A 21,990-nucleotide genomic window follows, 5' to 3' on the forward strand; every position below is an offset into this window, starting at 1 on the left:
AACCTAGCACATAGTATTCAAATACATCAAAGATCTGTGGTTTCATCAATTTTGGGAATTCTTGGTGTGAGGACACCACCCCTGCTAGCAGAGAACTAGACTCTGACTAGTAGATAAAATTTTAAGCAGTGGATTTCCAAGACTATGGAAAGAACATTGGCTTCTTCTGACATTACTATATCTCAATACCTTTTTCCTGTGTATGCCATTTTGATTTTAGAAAGTAAACTCCTCAAAGGCACATACTGTCTTTGCTTTTGTGTTTCTATGCCTAGTATTTAGTACAGTGTTTGGGTATAATGTATGCTCAACAAATGCTTTTTTATTTATTCATTGATTCATTCATTCTTAAAATGGTTGACTAGGATGGGTATGGGAGAGAGAATGGACTTGTTCTTTTTGACTCCAGAGAATACAATTAGGAGTTGTAAGAAGTTCGATATAAAGAGAGCCACCCTATCAATTAGGGCTATCCCCAAGGTGAGCTGGAGGAGTTCCCCAATTACTGCAGCTCTTCCAACATAGGCTCAATGACCATGTAACGCTTATCTTGTAGAAGTGATTCTTTTTGTTTTTCAAGGTAAGGTTTGGACTAGATGGCATCTGAGGTCCCTCCTAATGCTAAGATTATGTGACTTGACTGTTTTCCTAGTGCGCTGCTAGGTTTTCTGATCTGTCCCACCTCTTTTTGTCACTTTCTTTGTCTTCATTTACTTAGCATGACATACAATCTTGTATATTGGCCACAATTCCACAAATGGAATGCAGTCCAAAGGAGGTAGTTTTTAAAAACCCAGCCATGTGGCTTTAGGTGGAGACAGAGTGTCTCCCAGAGAAAATCTTAGGCTGGGTTCCAAGAGACCCCGTTCAAGGCTTGGATCCATCCCTCATTTATTTTGTGATCTTGAGTTTCCATTCCTTCTCAGTTTCATTTATTTATTCATTTATTTATTGTTTTGATGTGCAAAATAGGGATTATAATCTCCATGCTCTCTTATCCTGGGAGGACAAATGCAATCAAACAGTTCAACTCAAGAACAACCAGAGAGTGACTTGGAACAGGCTTTCAGCTCCTCAGTAAAATAATGCTCTGTAAATTCACAAAAGTGAGTTAATTGAATCTTTTAAAACTCTGGTTGTTAACAAAAAATAAAATTTCTATCCCTGGTTCTATGCAAAATTTGAACCTAGTTCCAGAGATGTATTCATAACACCTTTATTTAGGTAACAATAATGGTGATAGCTAGCATTTATATAACATTTTAAGGTTTGTACTCTGATACATATATATATATATACACACACATGTACATATATACACATACATACACACCCCACCCCCATACATGTATCACACATATAGAGTACGCATATATAAAAACATACACACATACACACACATATTACAGATGGAAAAAACTGAGGCTACAAAAGTTTAAGTGGCTTGCCCAGGGTAACACATTAGGAACTTGTGTCTAAGTTAGAATTTGGACTCAGATCTTGCAAACTCTTAAGGTTTGCAAAGTACTTCTTCCACAGCAACCCTAGGAGGAATGCAATGGAAATGTTAGGACCTCTTTTTACAGAGAAGGAAATTGAGATTGGGAAGGAAAAATTGAGTTACCTATAGATACAGAGTTAGAATTTAATATTTTGACTCCAAATGTAGTCTTTAGTTCATTATATTATTACCCTAAACCTGAATACATACAGACGGACCAGTCTGAATAATGCATTTTGGCTTCCCATAGCTTTGAAATATAGAACTTTGATACCCTCACCCCACCCTTCTTAGAGCTGAAAGGCCTAAAATGTGACACTGCAGATATTTTCGTGTATTTGTGACATATTTATCAGTTTTGCTGCTATTTTTCTCTTCTTCCTCTTCTTTTAAAAAATTATTTCTTATATAGGGAGGCCTATCTGGGATGAGAAGGGAAAGGAACACTGGGGAAAATTTTGGAAATATAAATTTTTTAAGAAAATCAATAAAAATAATAGGACTTTTAAGAAAGCAAAAAGACATTGTGTTTCTCTTCTAATGATTAGATATACTTATCCTGACTTATTCATCTTTCTTTTTAGGTTCCTCAGAGGATAGAAGAGTCCACTAATGCTTCGGAAGATAGTAATGAGGGCATTCCAGGAGTGTGGGGTGCTTGGGGTCCTTGGTCAGCTTGTTCAAGGACGTGCAGTGGTGGTGTGATGGAGCAGACACGACCTTGTCTTCCTAGCACTTACCGCATGAGAAGTTATCATAGGCCTGGGGCTCCTTTCCCACCTTCAGAAAGGGCTCTCTCCTACCATTGGGCACATCTCCGTGAAGATTCAGGAAGTCCATACTCTAGCCATGTCATCTCTGCCATCCGCAACTCTGTGCCCCTCCATAGAACCCAGGATCAGAGAGCAGGACTGCAGTCTACTGACAGTTTTGGGGACCGGAATGATAGCCATCTAAACCAAGGGATCTTGAGAGGCAGCCGGCATTCTCACTCTCGAGGCAGGGAACCAAAATCAGAAAGAAGGTACTGTACCTCCATACCCAGTCCCTAAACTAATCTGATAATATAAAGGTTAATAACTAACATTTCTTTCTGGAATAGATTTTTTTTTTTGTTCCAGATCAGTGTTTTCATTGATATAGAGAGATATCGAGAAAATTCCCTTTATCAATGCAAATCCTCAAGTATCCTGCAATTTATAGTTTGAGAGGGTGAAGGGACTTGTCCAGGGTGATACTACATGTTTCAGAAGCAGGAGGACTTCAGATCTCTTCTGACTCTAAGACCTGATTACTAACCACTACGCCATTCCTCCTCTCAATCATCCAACATTCAAGAGGCATTTTAAGGGACTTAACATGAGCCAGGAGGGAGACTGCCAAAGAAACAAAAGAAATAGTTTCTACCCTCAAGAAACTTATTTTGGGGGAAACAGTCTGTAATAGGGAGGATGCCCTAGCAGCTGGGGAATCAGGAAAGGTCTCCTATAGAAGATGACATGTTAGCCATCTTTGAAGGAAGCTACAGTTTCTTAGAGACAAAGGAGTAGGGATGAATATATAGATCTGGGAGTCATCTGTATACAGATAATTGAATCCATGGGAACTGATGAGCTCACTAAGACAGAGAGTGTAGAGAGAGATTACACATGATTAGTGGTTAGTACTGTATCTCCTCAGGGAAGACTGTGCCAAGTTCTTATTATTCCCAAATGGCTTGAGCAGACTTCAGGGATATCTTGGATCCTTTACTTGTTCTACTGGCTATGAGCCTCAGTATGTAGAATTTTGTAATGAAGGTTGATCTGTTGCTTGGATTTGTAAACTGTGCCTTAATATTTCTCTTTTCATCTTTTGATTTATTCTCATGACCATTGAAAAGGTTACCGCCAACCCCACCCTAGTCTTTTGTTCTAAATAATCTTCAAAAGTCAGACAAATTCTTCTCTTGTTAGGGCTTGAAAAAAAAGTTTCTAGGGGCAGCAGGTCTGTTCTTTCCCTTCCTGTTTAAAGTCCAAGAGTAGGTTATACTTTGGGTCACTAGGTTAATGTCTGGTATCAACCATCTCTCCCCAACAAATATGCTTGTTAAACATCTCTCATGTCCATGGCACAATGGTATAGTGGATAGAGAACTGGAATTGGAGAGAAGTTCTGTCACTGAAACATATTGCTAGTATGACTTTAGGCAAGTCACTTAACTTTACAATACCTTAGGTCACTTTTAAGACTATAATTGTTGAAAAGCTGCTAATATACACTGGTAGAGGCAATTCTTTACCAAAATAATCACTATTCCAAGAAATAATGGGTCTGGTTAAAAAAATGCCCAAGATATTATAATAGAAAGTCAAATAGGAACCAGTTACTGCCACTAAAGTACTTTTTACTGAAGGGACACCATACAGGGGATTCTTTTTTTTTTTTTTTTTTTTTTAGTATTTTATTTTCCTCCAGTTGTATGTAAAAACAGTTTTTAACATTTGTTTTTAAAACTTTGAGTTCTAAATTCTCTCCCTTCCTCCTTTCTACCCTCTATGGAGAAGGCAAACAGTTTGATAGAGGTTATACGAGTGTAGTCATGCAAAACACTGAAGAATCTTTTTTACATAAGGGTTGGACCTAGATAGGCAATGAGCTTCCTTCTAAGTCTGCATTCTGTGATTCTGAAGACTTCTGCTGAAGTTTGCCTCTGATAATTATCATTAGAATTGGGAAATTCTTATGGACTTGATATATAGGTTAGAGCTTTCTTCTAGATTAAAGTGAGGGAATTAACAACTATTTATGAGAACCTTAAGAACAGCTAGGTGGTACAGTGGACAAAGTGCCAGGCCTGGAGTCAGGAAGACCTAAATTGCATTGGAGAGCAGATTGTACTTCAGTCTATTTAGTCTATACATTTGACACTCAAAGTGATCTTTTTGAAAAAAATAAACTTTGTTTGGCTTTTAAATCCCTTCATAACCTGGATCCTTCCTAATTTTCCAGTTTTGTTGTACTTTACTCCCCTTTACATAATCTCTAATTTAATTATAAAGGCTTTCTCATTGTTCTTTGTATAAGACCCTCTATCTTCTAGTTCTAGACTTTTTCACTGGTTTCTCCATGCCTGAAATCTTCTTGATCCTTCCTCTTCTGCCTCCTGCCTTCCCTGGCTTCTTTTAGTTTCATCAAAAACCCCACCTTCCAAAAGAAGCCTTTCTTGTTACCCCTTAATGGTAGTCTTTACTCTGAGATTAAGTTTAATTTACCATAATACATATGTGTATATAATATGCATATACATACGTACACACATGTGTATATGTATGCGTACGCATATAATTTGTCCATACGTGTTTGCATGTTGCCCTGCACCCCATTAGAATGTGAGCTCCTTGAGGGTAGGGACTTTCCCTTCCACCCCCCTTTCTTTGGTATGCCTAGCACTTAGCACAGTGACAGCACGTAGTGATCATTCAAGAAATGCTTGCTGACTAAATAAATGCTATTTGACTTAGTGGTCTGCTCTGTCTTCCTATGGTCAGTCCTGGAGTCTGTGGTGTGAAATGAGACCAAGGTGAGGATAAGGATCATAATAAAGTCACTTTATACAGAAGAACTGTAGAGGGAAGAGACTGTGAACCTCATCCTGCTCCCCACAGACCTTTCTTTTTGCAGTTTTCTCCTTATTTTCATGCCAGTGGAGATTGTTTTTCTTGATTCATAATGGGAGATGCTGTTCCTATTTACTCTGAAACTGCAAGTTTTTAATCATCCTCTTCCACTTTGACAGCACCAGCTGAAACAATCCAAATATTAGTGTGGGGGCTTATACAAGTTTCCTTGATTTTCTAGGCTGATGAAGACAGCATTTGCTTATATTTATCACTCACTAGGAACATGCTGAGCATATGTGATCCTAAAGAGAATATCATCATGCTTTGGATCATTGCCTATTTCACTCCCAGGTTGAAGTTAGAAGATTGGGATGGAGGCTGTTGGATGATCTAACTAAAATGCCTTATATTTTAGGAGAATCAGAACTATTCATGTGATAAAGGAAATTCATTAAACCAATATTTCTTGGGTGCCTATCAGGAGGTAGGTGCTATAGTACAAAGATCATAAGATGCAGTTCATGTTTTCATGAAGATTACAATTGATATATGTACACAGGTAAATGCAATATATGGTAGTATGAGATCAGTGTCTTAAAAGAAGCATAAAGTGCTTGTTCAGAGATTGGAGGGAAGAGTAGTCACCTAGAACTAGGTGATCAGATAAGGAGGAGATAGAATTTGAGGTGGGCTTTGAAGGATAGGTAGTCTTTCGACAGAATGAGATGTTGGGGAATCACGAAGCTGAAAAGGATGGTCTTAGTGCCTAAAATTATTGTGAGTTTGTTGTGATTAGCTCCTTCAAAATGGGAAATCTGCTAGGTGCCTAACACCATGCAAGGCACTGTGCTTAGCACAAAAGGAATGCAAGACAGTTTTTGCTTTCAAGGAACTGTCAGTTCTCTTGTGAATAAGTGAAAAAGATATAAGGCAAAGAAGCCAGCAACATATGTCAGAGTATTCATCCATATTACAGATGACCACAATAGGAAGGAAGGAAAGAATTTATTATTTTTAGTGAAGTACCATGTGCAAAACACTTTAAAAAATTCTCATTTGGTCTTTATAACAACCCTGGGAGGTAGATGTTATTGTTATCCTCATTTTACAGTTGAGGAAACTGAGGCAGACAGGAGTTAATTGAATTGTGAAGGTTATCAGGGCCAGTAAGTGAGATTGAAATGAGGGCTCCCTAACTCCAGACCCAGTGCTATCTCCACTATACTACCTAGTTGTCTTAATAGTTTCAATACAATTGAAAAATCAGGAAAACACATCAGGTATGTTATAGAGATCATGGAAAGTTTCCTAAAGAAGCCAAATGTGAGTAGGACAGTAAAGAATTAATAAAAATTGGTATAGGTGAAGTAGACTCGGAATGAGCATGCAAAGCTTGAAGAGCAGTTAGGAGTCTACTTGAGGATGTTTAGTGGCACCATGGGTAGAGTGTTGGTTGAACTTCGAGTCAAGAAGACATGAATTCAAATCATTTCTTGGACACTTACTAGCTATATGACCCTACCTTGACCCTTCCTCATCTCTGAAATGGTGATAATAATGACACCGACCTCTTAGGGCTGCAGGGAAGCTCAAATGAGATAATACATGTAAAGTACACCAGAATTTTAAAGTGCTGTATAATTGCTGGCTGTCATCCTCCTCCTCCTCCTCCTCCTCCTCCTCCTCATTCCTTGTAAGTACCTAGAAAGGAGGTCAGCAAAAAGGGCTGAGCATGGAGACTTACTGGGGTGTGGCAAGCAAGCAGTTTGGGAAGGTGTCAGCTGTGTGTAAAGAGGAGAAATCGAGACAAATTGTAAAGTGACTTAAAAGAGTGACTTCCACTTACACTAACCATATGGAATATTATACTCACAATGTGCTTCTAATTCTGCTTTTGACAACACACCCAAACCAAGAGTTCTCTGGCTTTTTAAAGCAGCATTTGCTGTGTCACCATGGAGAGACCAAAAGTCTTAAGCTCTAATCCCAAGCTACTTTAAATCCATATTCCAAAGTTACCTTCCTAGAGCTTATAGACTTTGAACAACTTGATATGTGGTAATTAAGCAGTAAGTTATAGGCAACCAATGACATACAATTTTAAAATTTTATTTAATTATTTTAGCAGGCACTTTCCAACTGTCCCGCTGTTCAAACTAACAACTCTTTATTGAATACCTATTTTATCTCTAGTACTGAGCTAGAACTTATTTATAATATCTAATATTTAGGCTCTGCCCTCAAGAAAATTACAGTTTCTTTGAGGGTACCAGGCCTAGAAGCTATAACTATGAAGTAATAAGACTGATTACACCAGAAATACTTCTTAATGAGGCAGTATGCTATGGTGGAAAAAGCACTGAATTTGGGGTCAAAGGACCTGGATTGGCCTCCTAGGTCTGAAATTTACCCCTGTTTGCCCTTGGGTACATCATTTAGCCTGTGTAGGCTTTGGTTTCCTTCTTTGTCAAAGGAAGGCATTGCAAGTGATGACCTCGAAGGCCTCTTCCAGACTGACTCTGTGATGCCACGAGGGCTGTCTCCTTCACCTTGGCAGGTTTATACTTCCATTCTGCTGGCATTTTCCAAAACATTTTTGAAGTTCTTCTTTGTTTGGCATATTGTTTTGAACATACATAAGCACAAAAGAATACCACAAATCCTTGTGTTTTGAGGGTGGAGTTGATTTTATTTTTGGAAATAGCCAAATGTCATCTGGAGTCAAGTTGAAGCTGAGTCTAGAGAATAAAAAACAGTTTATAAATAGAGGTGAAAGGAAGTGGGAGGAGCTTAGGCCTCATGACCTTGATCTTGATAAAGCAGGTTGTCTGCTGGGAGAAAAGATGTTGTATATTTTATCATCTATTAATAGTTTCAATACAATTACATACATTTAAAAATAGATTTTATTGATATTAATCAATCAATAAACATTTATTGAAGACTACTTATGTGTCAGGTTCTGTGCTAAGTTTTAGGGATACAAAAAGAGACAAAAGACAGGCCCTGCCCTCTAAGAGGAAATATTGTTTGCTTTTATATTTACCTGCATTTCCCCTATATTTCTCCCTGTCCAGACTCCCAGAGATCTTACATTATTACATTATAAATATAATTGTAATATGATTTATTGTGATAGAATGATAAAATAACATATTATATTATCATATTATAGCAATAAATATTATGATGGTATAATATACTATATGATAATATAACTTTATATTATACTATTTATTGTTATAGAATGATAAGATAGCATTGTATTAAGCATGATTTATTATTATAGGCTGATAATAGAACATGTTATCATAATACTTATTGTTATATTATCATAATATAATATATAGTATAGCATATTTTTATAACAAAAAAGCTTTTTTTGAGAGAAAGAGAAAAAAATTCATCAAAAACCAATAAATGCATTAAAAATATAACATTATATGAAATGTTCCAGACTTATAGACCCCTATCTCTGTAAAGAATCAGGGAAAGATGTCTTCTCAAAACTTATCTTTGGGGTCAAGTTTGTTGATTATAATCTAGAGATTTTCAGCTTTGATGTTTTGTGACTGTTGGTTCTTCCATCTGTATTGTGGTAGTGCAAAGTTACTTTTTTGTATAAACAATAATAATTGAGCTAGAATCCATATGTTAGCACTCATTTACCCATATTTAGAGTCAGTCCATGGAACCTATATTACCTAAAGAGACCTTATTGGCCCTCTGGTAACAACTACCAAATTGTAGCCATGATGCTTAGGAAGAACTAACTGATCTTTAAGTCAAGTGAAGTCAATGTACCCTTAATAAACACTTATGTGCCAAACAAGAACAGGGCTTGCAAATTTAACCCTATTGCATTTAAGCAATTAGTCTACCAACATGAATTAAGTTCCTGCTATGTTCCAGGCACAGGACAATGACAGAAGAATTGTAGTTATACCCTCTTAATCTCAAGATCATTGAGTATTCTATCTTCCTCAAAAATCAGTATGCATCTCTTCTGTCCCATTAATATCACCAGTTCTTTGGTAGAGATTAAATTACCCCAAAGGTTTGTATCAATTATTTTGCACCATTCAAGTATTTTCATCTATTCACTATTGCTTTAAATTATGTCTGATCCAAGGTCTCTGTCTTGCATCACACCAAAAGTGTTGATGAATTCCAGAGGGTGATAGCCAGGTTTCTCCCTGCCTTTTTTGAAATTCTAAATATTCAGGGTAATTTGACAACAGCACTGAGTTGGTCCATTCCTTCCTTCTATTTCCAAGTAGAGGAGAATAGAACAGAATCTGAATGTTCCAACAATGGGGAACTGCTCAGGGTACAAGGATACCCAAGTAGCAGAATATATGTTGATCCGTAGCTCCTGATTCTCTACTTCTGCTTTGGTAGATGACACCATTGCTAAGGATAAAAAGGAAATAAAAACAAAACACAGCTTTCCCTCTTCTCACTTCCATCCTCATCCCAGCAACTCTTAATATTTTGTTCTTAAGGAAATATGGTACTAATCAGGGACACTGACTATTAAGGAAGACAATTCATGTAATTCATGAAAGTCATTCATGTAATGAGCTTCCTTCCTGTTCTCCCCCTCAGCTACTTGGGAAGACTTAATATGAGCACTATTACTTGGTAATATTATCTTATTGTCACCACTATGTAACTTAAGGGGAGCAGAGCAGAAGGCCAGGAGATACAGGTTCCTACTCAATTTTCAGACATGATTTTGGAGCCTTACTATTTTTACTTACTCCACTTCCAGTTGCAGTAAGAAATGGATTCCAAGTCTTTCATCGTCATCCCGGGCATTGGTTTTGTGTATGTATGTGTATGTGTATGTGTGTTGTGTGTGTGTGTGTGTGTGTGTGTGTGTGTGTCTTTGACCAGTTTTTATCTTCTGTGGTCATGCTGAAGATTTCTTAAAATCCACTTTCGCAAATCATATCTTCCCTTGTTTTAGTCTGTCCCTGCATTTCTGTGTTTATTTGTCCAATTTCTCTTTATGTTTGTTTGATTACTTATGTATCTATTTATTTGTTATTTGTTTATTTTTACTAAATGTCTTTCTCATTTCCTTACTTGTGGACAGAGCACCCTGATTTGGAGTTGAAAGATCTGGTTTCTAGTCACTGCTTTGGACCCTTTTGCAGCAAGCCTTAGTATTAGCACAGAAGCCAATGTTGGGCTATAGCCATGTGACCTGGGCGAATCACTTAAACCCTCCGAACTTAAGTTTGTTTAAGTTTATTGGGTGATTCAGACAAGAAAATGAAGACGAATATCTCAGAAAGTATGAAGTGCCATGTGAATGAAAGGCAGCTTTTAGTTATTATTATTATTAATAATATCTTAAATGATATTACTTATTTTAAAATGATATTTGGGTTTCCGAGCCCTTTTTGCATGCTGTGTTCTCCTAGGTGAAAGTTTCTTCTAGAGAATCAGTGGTTTTCAAACATCTCAAATGGCACCTACTATATGCATAAGACAAATCATTCCATTTAGTCTCTCCCTGGGAAAACAGCATTGGATACATACAGGGGTCATTTGTTTTTTCAACTCCTCCTTTCCTGCCCATTTTCCTGCTGGCTTTTTACATTTCGTCATTAATAATTCTGAAGCAATCTGTTTTTTCTTTCCCTGAGGCCTCCACAGTAGAGAAGGCCTGTTTATGTCTCTGAAAGAGGAAAGTTGCCATTAATTAAATGCCACAAAAACTACATACGTATTTCCTGGTCCCCTGTTGACCCTTTGAGAGTTAGGTTACAGAATGGTGATGGCCACATGGCATGGATCCTGATGCACTGGTGCTATCAGTTGCTCTCCTTGGAAACCCTTAAACAAATCCCCTGGATGAACCTTTTCATAGAATAACAGCTAGTTCAGTGTTGTAGTGCACAGGACAGGCAGTTTTTGTTAGAAAATACATGTCCTTAGTTTTCATCTCTCTCCTCTCTTCTCCCTCTCTTTTTTCTCTTCCCCTCTTCCCTCTCTTCTCCTTTCTTCTCCTCTTCCTTTCTTTTTTCTTTCCTCCTCTCCTCTCTTCTTCTTTCTTCTCCCTCTATTTTCTTCTCTCCTCTTTTCCTCTCTCCTCTTTTCTCCCCCTCTTCTCGCTTCCTTCCTTCTCCTTTCTTTCTTCCTCTCCCTTATTTTTCCTCTTCTCCTTTCTTCTCTCCTCTTCCCTTTTTTTCTCTCCTCTACTCTTTTTTTCTCTCTTCTCCTTTCATTTTCTTTCTGTTTTCTGTTCTCCTTTGTCTCCCTTCCTTTCTTTCTTTCCTTCCAAAAGCTTTATTTCTTCCCCTTCTGAAACTATAACTCCATTTAATCCCCAGTCACTTGACTTGTTATATATGCTACTTGCTGGTAATAACCAGGTAAATGGCATTTTAATATACTTTGGTTTCTAAATAGGAAACCTTAGATTGTCCTTTTCAGCAAGAGGATTTCATAACATAACAGTATCTGCTGGTGTGTACAATTCTGGCTGCAGGATAGAAGAATTGGAGATAGATCAAGGTTTGAGTTACTCTGATCTTAGGCAAGGGTCCAAGAACTCTTGCTCATTTCTCCCCTCTTCCCCGTTTTTGGTGGCATTTCATTAAGCATCAGAAGTATTTAATTAGTTACCTGAATAGAGATCCCAGTTGCAGAAGAATGTTGCACAGAATACCCTCCAGATCATTCATAACTCCATGCCATATCTAAAAGCAGGATACAATGGACTATGGGAAGAGGTCAGAATAAGTTTTTTTTTTAATGGGGGGAATTTTTAATTTCACTTGTGATCTTCTTTTGTGGATTCCCTTTCAAGATCATATAGCCTCAATCAGTGAAGAAGAAATGGGGTCTACTCTCCTCTGTCACTAGTAGAGTTGTTGTGCCAGCAGTCAGAGGATGAAGATTTCCCTGGCAAAAACCAGGTCTCTGCCTTTCCTTCATACTTCCTTCTCCTCTTTTGGCACTTTTCTCACATCCTTCCTTGCTGCCAACCAGTACCTTCTGATGGTTCACATGCACAACTCAGCCTTAAGGCCATGTGAGGGAATCTTGGGGGACAAACTCTAGACAGTGCTAATTTAGAAAAAAAATCATTTCACATTTCACAGTTTGCTTGGCACAAGTTCAAGGCAATGAAAGAATCCCTTCCAGGGGTTCTTTGTCATCACTTCCATTTTAGTCCAAAGGCTATTCTTGTAGGCTCAGGCTTTTGGGATTATGTTTCTGCTGGCACTAGTTGACCCTGTTTTCCACTCTCCAGGTCAAGCTATTGCTCCTTCATTTTTGCTCTTTGGAGGCTACAGACATTCACATTTCTATAGCTTTAGTGTTGAAAAAGCTCTTTCCTCTTCTGAGGTAAGTGGTTGGGGTTGGGACCTGTGATCTCTTTTTCTGATGTGTTGGGGATTTGTGCTGTGGAAACTCCCTTCACTGATGCAACTGGGAAGCACTGAGAGGTTAAGTGACTTTATTTTTGTTAATCTAATTTTTTCCATTTAACAAAAATATGTTTCCTTCCTTCCAATCTCCCTTCCCCCTACCCCCTGCCACTGGAGGTGGGGACAGAAAAAGAAAACCCTTGAAATATTCATATCATGTAAAATCAATTCCCACATTAGCCACTTCCAAAGAATTTATATCTCATGCTGCGCTCTGAGCCCATCACCTCTCTGTTAGAAGGTTGGCAACATGCTTCATCCTTGGTCCTCTCATGGCTGGTCACTTCACTGATCAGAGTTCTTAAGTTTAAATGACTTTCCCATGGTCTTTGCTAGTGTATGTCAAAGATAGGGCTTGAGTTCAGGACTCCTTCTGTCCACTTTGCCTTTCTGTCTCTTGGGGTAGGTAATATTAGTAGTAGTGTTCTCATTTTATAGAAGAAAAACAAAGGCAGAGTGAGAGGATATTGCTCTCACACACTTAATATGTGTTAGATGTTGAATTTCATGCATAGCTATCCTGAGTTTGACTCTCCTGGGTAGTCCAAGGTTCTTTCTATTATATCATGCTCTTTCCTACTTAACTGGCATAGTGGATAGAGCACCAAACATGGCCTGTCCACTTAATTCAAGACCTGTATTCAAATCTGACCTCAGACACATTAATTTATTTTCTATGGTGACCCTAGGCAAGTTACTTAACCGATGTCTCAAGTTCTTCACTATAAAATGGGGTCGATAATGGCACCTACCTCCCTGAATTTTTTGTGAAGATCAGATGAGATCTTCTAAATCTAGATCTTCTAAAGCTCTTAGAATAGTGTCTAGTCCATAGCAGATGCTTAATAAATGCTTGGGTCTTTCCTTTCTTTTCCACACTTCTTCCAAACACCACATGTTGTTATATATTCTGTGAGATCAAAGAACAAATTGATTAAATATCTCCTTGATTTTTCCTCTCCTTTATAATCACATGATTTAGAGGTACAATGGTCCTTAGAGGTCATTTCTAGCCTTTCAAAAGCTTACACAGTTTTTAAGTGCCTGGGACAAGATAAATGCTTATTGGTTGTTGAAAGAAACTGAGTTGGTATTTGAATACGTGGCTGTCTGTTAGGCAAACTATACCATGATTGCCTGTTCATGTACCCAGAAAAGAGTAAGTACTTCATGAGCTAATTCCCAAAATTTATACCTACATCTGGGAATATATATACTGCCCATTGCTTTATGGTTCCTCTAATACAAGGGTTCTTACATTTTTATGTGACAGACCCCTCCCTTGGACAATGAAGTTTGTGAACCTTTTTCTTAGACTAATATTTTGAAATACATAGAATAAGATATATAGGAGTACAAAGGAAATCAAATGTTAGCAAAATTTTTTCCCATCCAATTCACAGACCTTTCCCAACTCTTTAGAAAGATATCCCTCTATTTCTGAGTAGCCACTTTTGATGAAGTGAACCTTCATATGTTACATTCTTTTCCTTTAATTCCTTTTGAAGGATGCATGATAGCTCTGGGGTCTTGCAGTTCTGACCTGAATTCAGCAGAACTTACATGGACTAGTTCTGACTCTGAGATAGGGAATTACTCAAAAGATGTCTGCTGAGCCAGCAGTTTGATTGTCTCTTTTGATTTAAAAGCTTCCTTCCGGGATGGTCATTAACAGTGGCCTTCCCAAACAACTGTTCTTTCAAGAGCATGACCAGTCATCTTGCTTCCTACCACCCCCTCTTCATGCATAATCTTTTTTACAAATGAAACCACTGAAAAGGGTTTTTTTGTTTTTTGGTTTTTTTTTTTTTGGGTGTAAACTTCAGGACGAGCCATAGATAACATGAACATTTTAACCCACCTGTTGTTTCATGAAGACCTTGCCCTTATGGAAAGAGAATCAGCAAGAGATTCTGGCTATTGAAATCCTGGAGAGAGCTGCATAGGCATTTCAATTGTGGTTCTCCTCACTTGCACCCGTGAAATGGTTTTATATTTTAGTAGGGCACTTCTTACCTATGCCAAACAATCATGGAATTTTAAAATTGGAAGGAACCTCATTAACCATTTTATTCATCTCATACTTGAAAAAAAAGAATCTGGACCATAATACACTTGACAAGAGCCCCACCTCTTTTTGATGACTTCCAGGGAAGGACAGCACACTACCTCCCAAAGCAGCCTCTTTCAATACCTCTAGTTGTTCTAAAGTGTTTGCTGACAGTAGGACTACCTTTTCCCTGTTTGCAGCTTCTGCCCATTGTTCCGACATCATGGCCGGCGCGTAGTAGGTACTTAATAAAGGCTTGTTGACTTGACTTGTTCCTGGTTTCTGATGTCTTTAGTCAAATAATTCAAATCTAATCCCTTTCCCACATGACAGTCCTTTAAAACCTTGAAGCCTCCACTGAGTCTTCTCCAATCAACCAATAAGCAGTTATTTATTTGTTGTGCTAGGTACCATGCTCGGCACTGGGGATTCACAGACAGAAATGAGTCTTTTACTTCAAGGAACTTACATTCATTATAGGAAGAGAGTATTTACAACTAAATGCCTCAGCTCTTACAACTGATTCTCACATGTCATGATCTTAAGGCCCTTTATCACCCAGGCTGTTATCTTCTTGAAACTCTCTGGCTTAGCAGTGTTTTCCTAAATTAAGATACCTAGGACTGAACATGATTCAGCATCAGAGTTTTTGGTCATCTCCAACTGATAAATATTCCTTCCCTGGTGGTATTTGCAAATTGCTACTTTTTAGTCAAATTAATATAAAATATGGAGTATTATCACATGTGAGAAATTGATTTTGCTTGGGTGGCTGAGGGAAAAGGGGACAACTAGGTGGTGCAGTGAATTGAGTGCCAAGCCAGAAATCAGGAAGAATCATCTTCCTAAGTTCAGATTCTGCCTCAGACACTTACTGTGTTACCCTGAGCAAGTCACATAATTCTGTTTGCCTCGGTTTCCTCATCTGGAAAATGGACTAGAAAAGGAAATGGCAAACCATTCTAGCATCTTTGCCAAGAAAGCCTCAGATGGGCTCAGAACCCCTTGGATACAACTAAAACAACTGAATGACAAAGAAAGAGAAGAGAACAATGCACTTGCTGGTCAGTAAACATATAAACAGTAAGTATAGCATTTGCAAAGATACTGGTGTCATCCTCACTGAGTTAACTGGAATTAGTATCAGTATGAAAACCCCGAGAGAAACATAAAGCACCATAGGGTTTAGAACTTAAAGAAACCCTAAGTATTATCTAGTCTAATTCCCTTCTCCCTTACCACAGCATACCTTTTATTATGCTTACTTGCGGACATTCTCTACATTATCAGATTACAAACTCCTTGAGGCTTGAGGTGGTTTTATTATCTTTGTATACCCAGTTCTCAACAAAATGCTTTGCAAATTAAAACAATATTTCTTGTTTTATGTTTAATTTTTTTTGGGGAAAACTAAACTAACTCTCCAAAACTTTTTTTTGGAAAAAACAAAAGGGAGGAGGAAGACTTTCAATTCCTTACCACAAAAACTTTTTTTGCATGTTCTCTCTCTCTCTCTCTCTCTCTCTCTCTCTCTCTCTCTCTCTGTCTGTCTCTCTGTCTCTGTCTCTGTCTCTCTGTCTCTCTCTTTCTCTGTTTCTCTCTGTCTCTGTCTCTTTGTCTCTCTCTCTCTCTGTCTTTCTCTTTCTTCTTCTCTCTTTCCCTCTGCCTTCTTTCTTTCCTTCTCTCTTCCCCCTTTATCATTCACCCTTCTTTCATCTCTTTCTTCTTTTTGTCTTTTTCTTTCGCTGGTTTTCACATCTATGTCCTTCCATTCTGAGTAGTCATTTTTGTATTTCCTCTATGGCAAGTAGCTCCTCAACTCACTTGGAAAATATCTATTATTCATATAAGCACAACCTCCTGCACATCAGGCCATAATGAGTCACTGGCTTTTGCCTACAGTGATACCAGGCAGGGCTAGGTAAGTGCAAGTTGGAATCCAGGCATTGAGTGTGGATACAAAGTAGAATCCCAGAGCCTCTTTAAAATAATGTGGACACTGTCCAGTAACTCCGTAGTGAGGCTAGAAAGATTCCACAGGAACTTGGGTTTTGTCATTGACATTTAGATACTAGTGACTCACATTCAAACCTGCCTCTCCCAGCCACCACTGACCTCTGTGCTGCCAACCTAAAGAATGTTCCTTCCCCCTAGGAAGTTCAAATTCACTCCTCATAATATAGGAACATTTGGTCTTGTTTATTTAGTGACTTGATTTGGGACCAAATCAGGCATCCGGCGAGTCAGCAAGTACTGGATATATGTTTGCATATTTGGGGTAAATCAGGCCAGTCGGGTTTCATCTCATGCAGCTGGACAAGATCACACATAATGAAATCCTAAAATTCAGTCAACGTGTTATTTAAAAATAATGTTATGTGATGTATGGCACCTTGTATTTTTCAAAATCCTTTTATCCACATTCATTATGCTAAGATGAAGTGACATCTCCAAAGTCATGGGGTAAGGCAGTTGCAGCCTGGGGCTGAAATCGAGTTCTCCTGATTTGAGGTCTGCTGTTCTTATCACTGTCAGGCTGGTGGAAAGTAGGCACCATATTGTAGGGAGGCAACATGATGTAGTAGAAAGAATCCTGGAATTTAGATACTATTGATTCACAAATACATGAGATAGACTTTGACAGAAAAAAAGTTTAGAAACAATGACTACATTCATATTTACCATTATAGTTCTATGAGCCAGTAAGGAGAAACCCTACCATATCTTGCATCAGAAGGCCTGGGTTTGACTTTCGTCTTGGCTACGGGCTACTGGGGAGACAATATGACACAGGAGAAAGAGGGCTGGATTTGGAGTGAGAGAACCCTCTTGGGTTTATATATCAGCCCATCCATTGGGTTACCATGATGGTGGGCAAATCAATGCAGGGCTTAGTGTCATTTTGTTTATCTGTAAAATGGATTTGGACTGGGTGGTCTCAAAGGTACTTTCCAGTCTGATCTCAGATACTGTTGTTTACTGTATTTCTAATGGTCTGGGATTAAGAGGATGGGTGATTTCCAGATACTAAACATATACACTATAAACATATGCAATGATGGTCATTACAAACACTCTCAAGGAAACAATTTGAAAGCTTGTTACTCCAAAGGGCTACCTTAGGACATTGACTCTAAACACGTAAAATAAACAAACAAATGGTTATTGTATATACACTAGTCAGGCACACTTATGTAAAGAGTCAGAGATATAAATAGCAATCAATAAATCAAAAGCTGGGGCAGCTAAGTGACTCAGTGTATGTAGTGCACCAGCCCTGCAGTCAGGAGGACCTGAGTTCAAATTCAGCCTCAGATACTTACTATATGTGTGATTCTGGGTCAGTCACTTAACCCCAATCCAAAAAAAAATTTTTTTAAATCAACAAGTGTTTGTGAAGCTCTTATATGTCAGACACTATGTTAGCTTCTGGGAATAGAAAGACAAAAGTCCTACAGACCTTGTGATCAAGGAGCTTATTGATTATTAGGGGGAACATGTACATGTATAAGTAAGTAATAATAGCTCATACTTATTTGATGTTTTAGGTTTGCAAATCACGTCATATACATTATCTTACTTGATTCTCACAACGACCCTGTGAGACTGGTGCTATTATTATCCCCATTTTCCAGATTAGAATACTGAGGCTGAGAAGATAAGGAACTTGTCTAGGATATGTGTGTGTGTGTGTGTGTGTGTGTGTGTGTGTGTGTGTGTGTGTTCATCCTTTGTTGCCGAAGAAGACCATGCCAGTAGAGAAATAATGACAAGACTTGCACTTAACTTTGTTTTGAGAGAGGGAAGGCTGTGCAGGTCACCAGCCTCACTTTTCCTCCAGAGCCATCTGAATCCAGTGACCAGGTACTCATCAGGATGAGTGGAGATGACCTAGGATGAGGCAATTGGGGTTAAGTGACTTGCCCAAGGTCACACAGCTAGTGAGTGTCAAGTGTCTGAGGTGAGATGTGAGCTCAGGTCCTCCTGACTCCTGCACTGGTGCTCTATCCACTGCACCAGCTAGCTGCCTTCTTGTCTAGGTTAATACAGTGTCAGAGGCAGGATTCAGATTCAAGTCTTCTTCACTAAAAGCCCAATGCTCTATCTACTATGCTACCCAGTTTCCCTACAAAGAATATTCAAGGTAAATACAAAGGAATTTTGTGGGGAATAGAGGCACTAGTATAACTAGGGGGAACAATAGACTCTGTAAACATATGAGATAGATCAGGAGTGGGAACCTGTGGCCTTCTAGGTCCTTAGGTGTGGCCTCTTGGCTGAGTCCAAGTTTTACAAAACAAATCCTTTTGTTAAGGGGATTTGTTCTGTGAAGTTTTGATTCAGTCACAAGGCTGCACCTGAGGTCCTAGAGGACCATACGTGGCCTAAAGGATGCAGGTTCCCCAGTCCTGAGATAGGCTTTGAACTTAAGAAGTTTAGAAACACAGATATTTTCATCTGCATTTATCAAGTATGTAGAAACCTTAGCATATCTAGATAGACACACCTGTAGTTGCCAGACAGACTCTATCCAGGTGGAGAAACTCAGAGGTCCATTCAAATCACTAGTATTTTTAGCTAAAAGAATATTCCTGTCCAAGTAGATACTAGTTCTGTGCACTTTATCTCAAAGTTTGTTTTTTCTCACAGTCGCCTTTGAATATTTTGTTCATTCTGCTTATCTTATATCAGAAGCAACTAATATTTGCCTTACTATTAGCCTCTCTCCCTTCATTGAGTTCAATTCATAAAGAAAACCCTGGTGATTTTCATTTTTAACTTTTTTTTTTTTTTTTTAGTTAAGGCTTTATTTTCTTTCCTTCCTCTACTGAAAAAACCGGAAAAACAAAATTCTTGTTATCAGCAAGCTTGGTCAAACAAAAATTTCCATCGTGGCCACATTCAAAAATGTGCTTTTCATTCTGCACTTAGACCAGGGCCTCATGGCCACAGGTTCCCTGCCCCTGAGTTAGACTGTCACCTCTCTGTCTGTAGGCGAGTAATATTCTTCATGACCTCTATTCTGGAATCATGGTTGGTGTTGCTCAGAGCTGTTAATTCTTCCAAATTTGTGGTTATCTTGGCATCATTTATCTTATACACTTCACATCACATTTATCAGTTTGTCCAAGTCTTTCCAGATTTCTCTGAAAATCCCTCCTTTATCATTTCTTATGCTACATTAAAATTCCATTATATCGATGTATCACAATTTGCTCAGTTATTCCCTAAATTGATGGATACTCCCTCAGTTTCCAGTTCTTTTCTACAAACAAAAAAGAATATTTTTGAATATTTTTGTTGACATTCGTCCTTTTCTCCTACCTTTGAGTTCTTTGAAGTGTAGTTTTATCTTTACTAAGGACGTATATGGTTTAGTAACTTTGAAGGGCATAGTTACAAATTGTTTTCTAGAATGACTCGAATAGTCCAACAGTACATTAATGTGTCTGTTTTCCTCCAGTTCAACAGAAAAATGTGACATTTTCCTTGGAAAAATATCAAAATATCTTTTTCAAAATGTCTTTTTGAAGATTGACTTACTTAAACATTAAAGAGTCAACCAAAAAATGAATTGAAGCAGTACCTTCAACAAAGTTATAAGGTATAAAATAAATCTCTATCTCTATATATATCATCAGCTTTCCTTTATATCCTTTGCAAAACCCAGTAGCAAGAGTTAGTAAGAGAAATTCCATTCAAAATAAGTGTGGAAGATATAAAGCATCTCAGAGTATATCTTCTGTGATATATCCAGGAAATAGAATAACCCACATATAAAATATTCTTTGCAGAAATACAGACCTAAATAATTGGAAATTATCAATGACTCATAATTAATTCAGTAGAAGGACCTACATGTGTAAAGATATATAAAGTCATGCTAGCAGAGGCACTGATCTTTAAATATGAAGGACAGACAAGTTAATAGCTTTGAAAAGGATCAGGGCAATAATATTTACAAATTCCCAATTCCTTTTAAACAATAGCCATCTTCTTTTGTAGTTGGAAAAAGACTGGTTTGCTGTTTGATTTTCCTTTAATAATCATTGACTATTGAATGTTGAAAACTAAAAATAAATTAATTAATAAAGTTTGAAGAAAATAATCATTGACTATTCATCTCCTTCAGATATAAATTCTATCCTGATTCTTTATTTTCATAATTACTCTCAAAGTTACTGTTTCAGTGCCCAGAACAAAGACTCTGAAAAGAGACATCTTCCATATGTTTTGATGATAGACTTTTTTAGAAAAAGAATTTTGCAAAGAATTAGAGTAGTTCTTTCCTTCATGATCTCATGCATTTTTTACCTGGCCTTCCCCAAGAAACATAAAGGCTTATTACTTTCAAGTTTTTTTTTTTTAATTAAGATTTTCATTACATCTGTTGAAGTGGCATAGGGCATACTTCCATCATTAGTCTAGTTGGGAGAGTTGCCAAGATGAATTAATTGAAATGTGCTTTAAGGCAAAATAAATAGAACAGTGTGTTTTCATTCAAAACGATACATATCATCTAAGAATGAAGGCACAATTAGTGTTAAAGATGTTAATAATTAGCCGTGGTCCTTTCAACTTCCTTTTCAGTAGTATGTATGGGGAGAAAGAGTTTTTCTTCCAGAGGGAGGAAATTTACATTTCAAATAAAGCCAATCTATTACTTTATAATTTAATGCGCTTATTTAAACGAGGCTATCATATAAAACTCTTGGGCACAGTTACAATCGTACATATGTGGAATGAATGATCATAGAATCACAGAGTTTTTAGAGCTAGAAGGGACCTTAGAGATTTTCCTAGTCCAGCCTCCTTATTTTACTATCCCCCTAGATTAAATGACTTGCCAGGCAGGAAAATGAAAATGGTGAGGACAAATGCAGTTCTCCAGTTGAAGGTCATATGAGAAAGGCTGGAGGGTAGTGTCAGGCCAAGAACAGCTTGGTTGAAAATTAAAATTCATCCTTTGTGGCTTGAATGGCAATTACTCCAATCTGTTTCTCACTGTCCAGCTTGATCCCCTAGTCTGTTACCTGCTACTGTAGACTCACAACCTGAAACTTGGACCTCTCTTCCTGTAAGCTCCCTCTCAGTACATGACTTTTTACCTTTCACGTAACCTTCCATCTCTGGCCCTCTCTGGCTTATTAGCTTATTGACCTGTTTCTTTCCATTGTTGAGGCTGTCCTATGCTGGGACTGTTTCTCTCCTATTTCCTTCACTACCCAATCAGGCTAACTCCTGTGGACCCTAATCACTTACAGTCCTGCTAGCCTAGGGTTTGGGTTGGTTGAAATAATACAGAACCAGGTTTCTAAATTCCTCATCCAGTATATTTTCCTTTCACCCCAATACTGGTTTGTAAGCTGAGTTCTGTCTTGCCAATAC

General features: G+C 37.9%; 1 protein-coding gene across 2 annotated transcripts in view; it reads left to right on the forward strand.

Moving 5' to 3' along the window:
* The window catches only part of THSD4 (thrombospondin type 1 domain containing 4), a 946,642-nt gene that overhangs the window by 163,773 nt on the left and 760,879 nt on the right, over positions 1-21,990 (forward strand). For both annotated transcript variants that reach the window (XM_072615569.1, XM_072615563.1), the window contains exon 4: positions 2,086-2,525. In XM_072615569.1, the coding sequence (XP_072471670.1) occupies positions 2,086-2,525 (440 nt within the window). The remainder of the gene's footprint in view (positions 1-2,085; positions 2,526-21,990) is intronic.

Source organism: Notamacropus eugenii, chromosome 1, assembly GCF_028372415.1.
Source record: "Notamacropus eugenii isolate mMacEug1 chromosome 1, mMacEug1.pri_v2, whole genome shotgun sequence".
Classification (NCBI taxonomy): Eukaryota; Metazoa; Chordata; class Mammalia; order Diprotodontia; family Macropodidae; genus Notamacropus; species Notamacropus eugenii.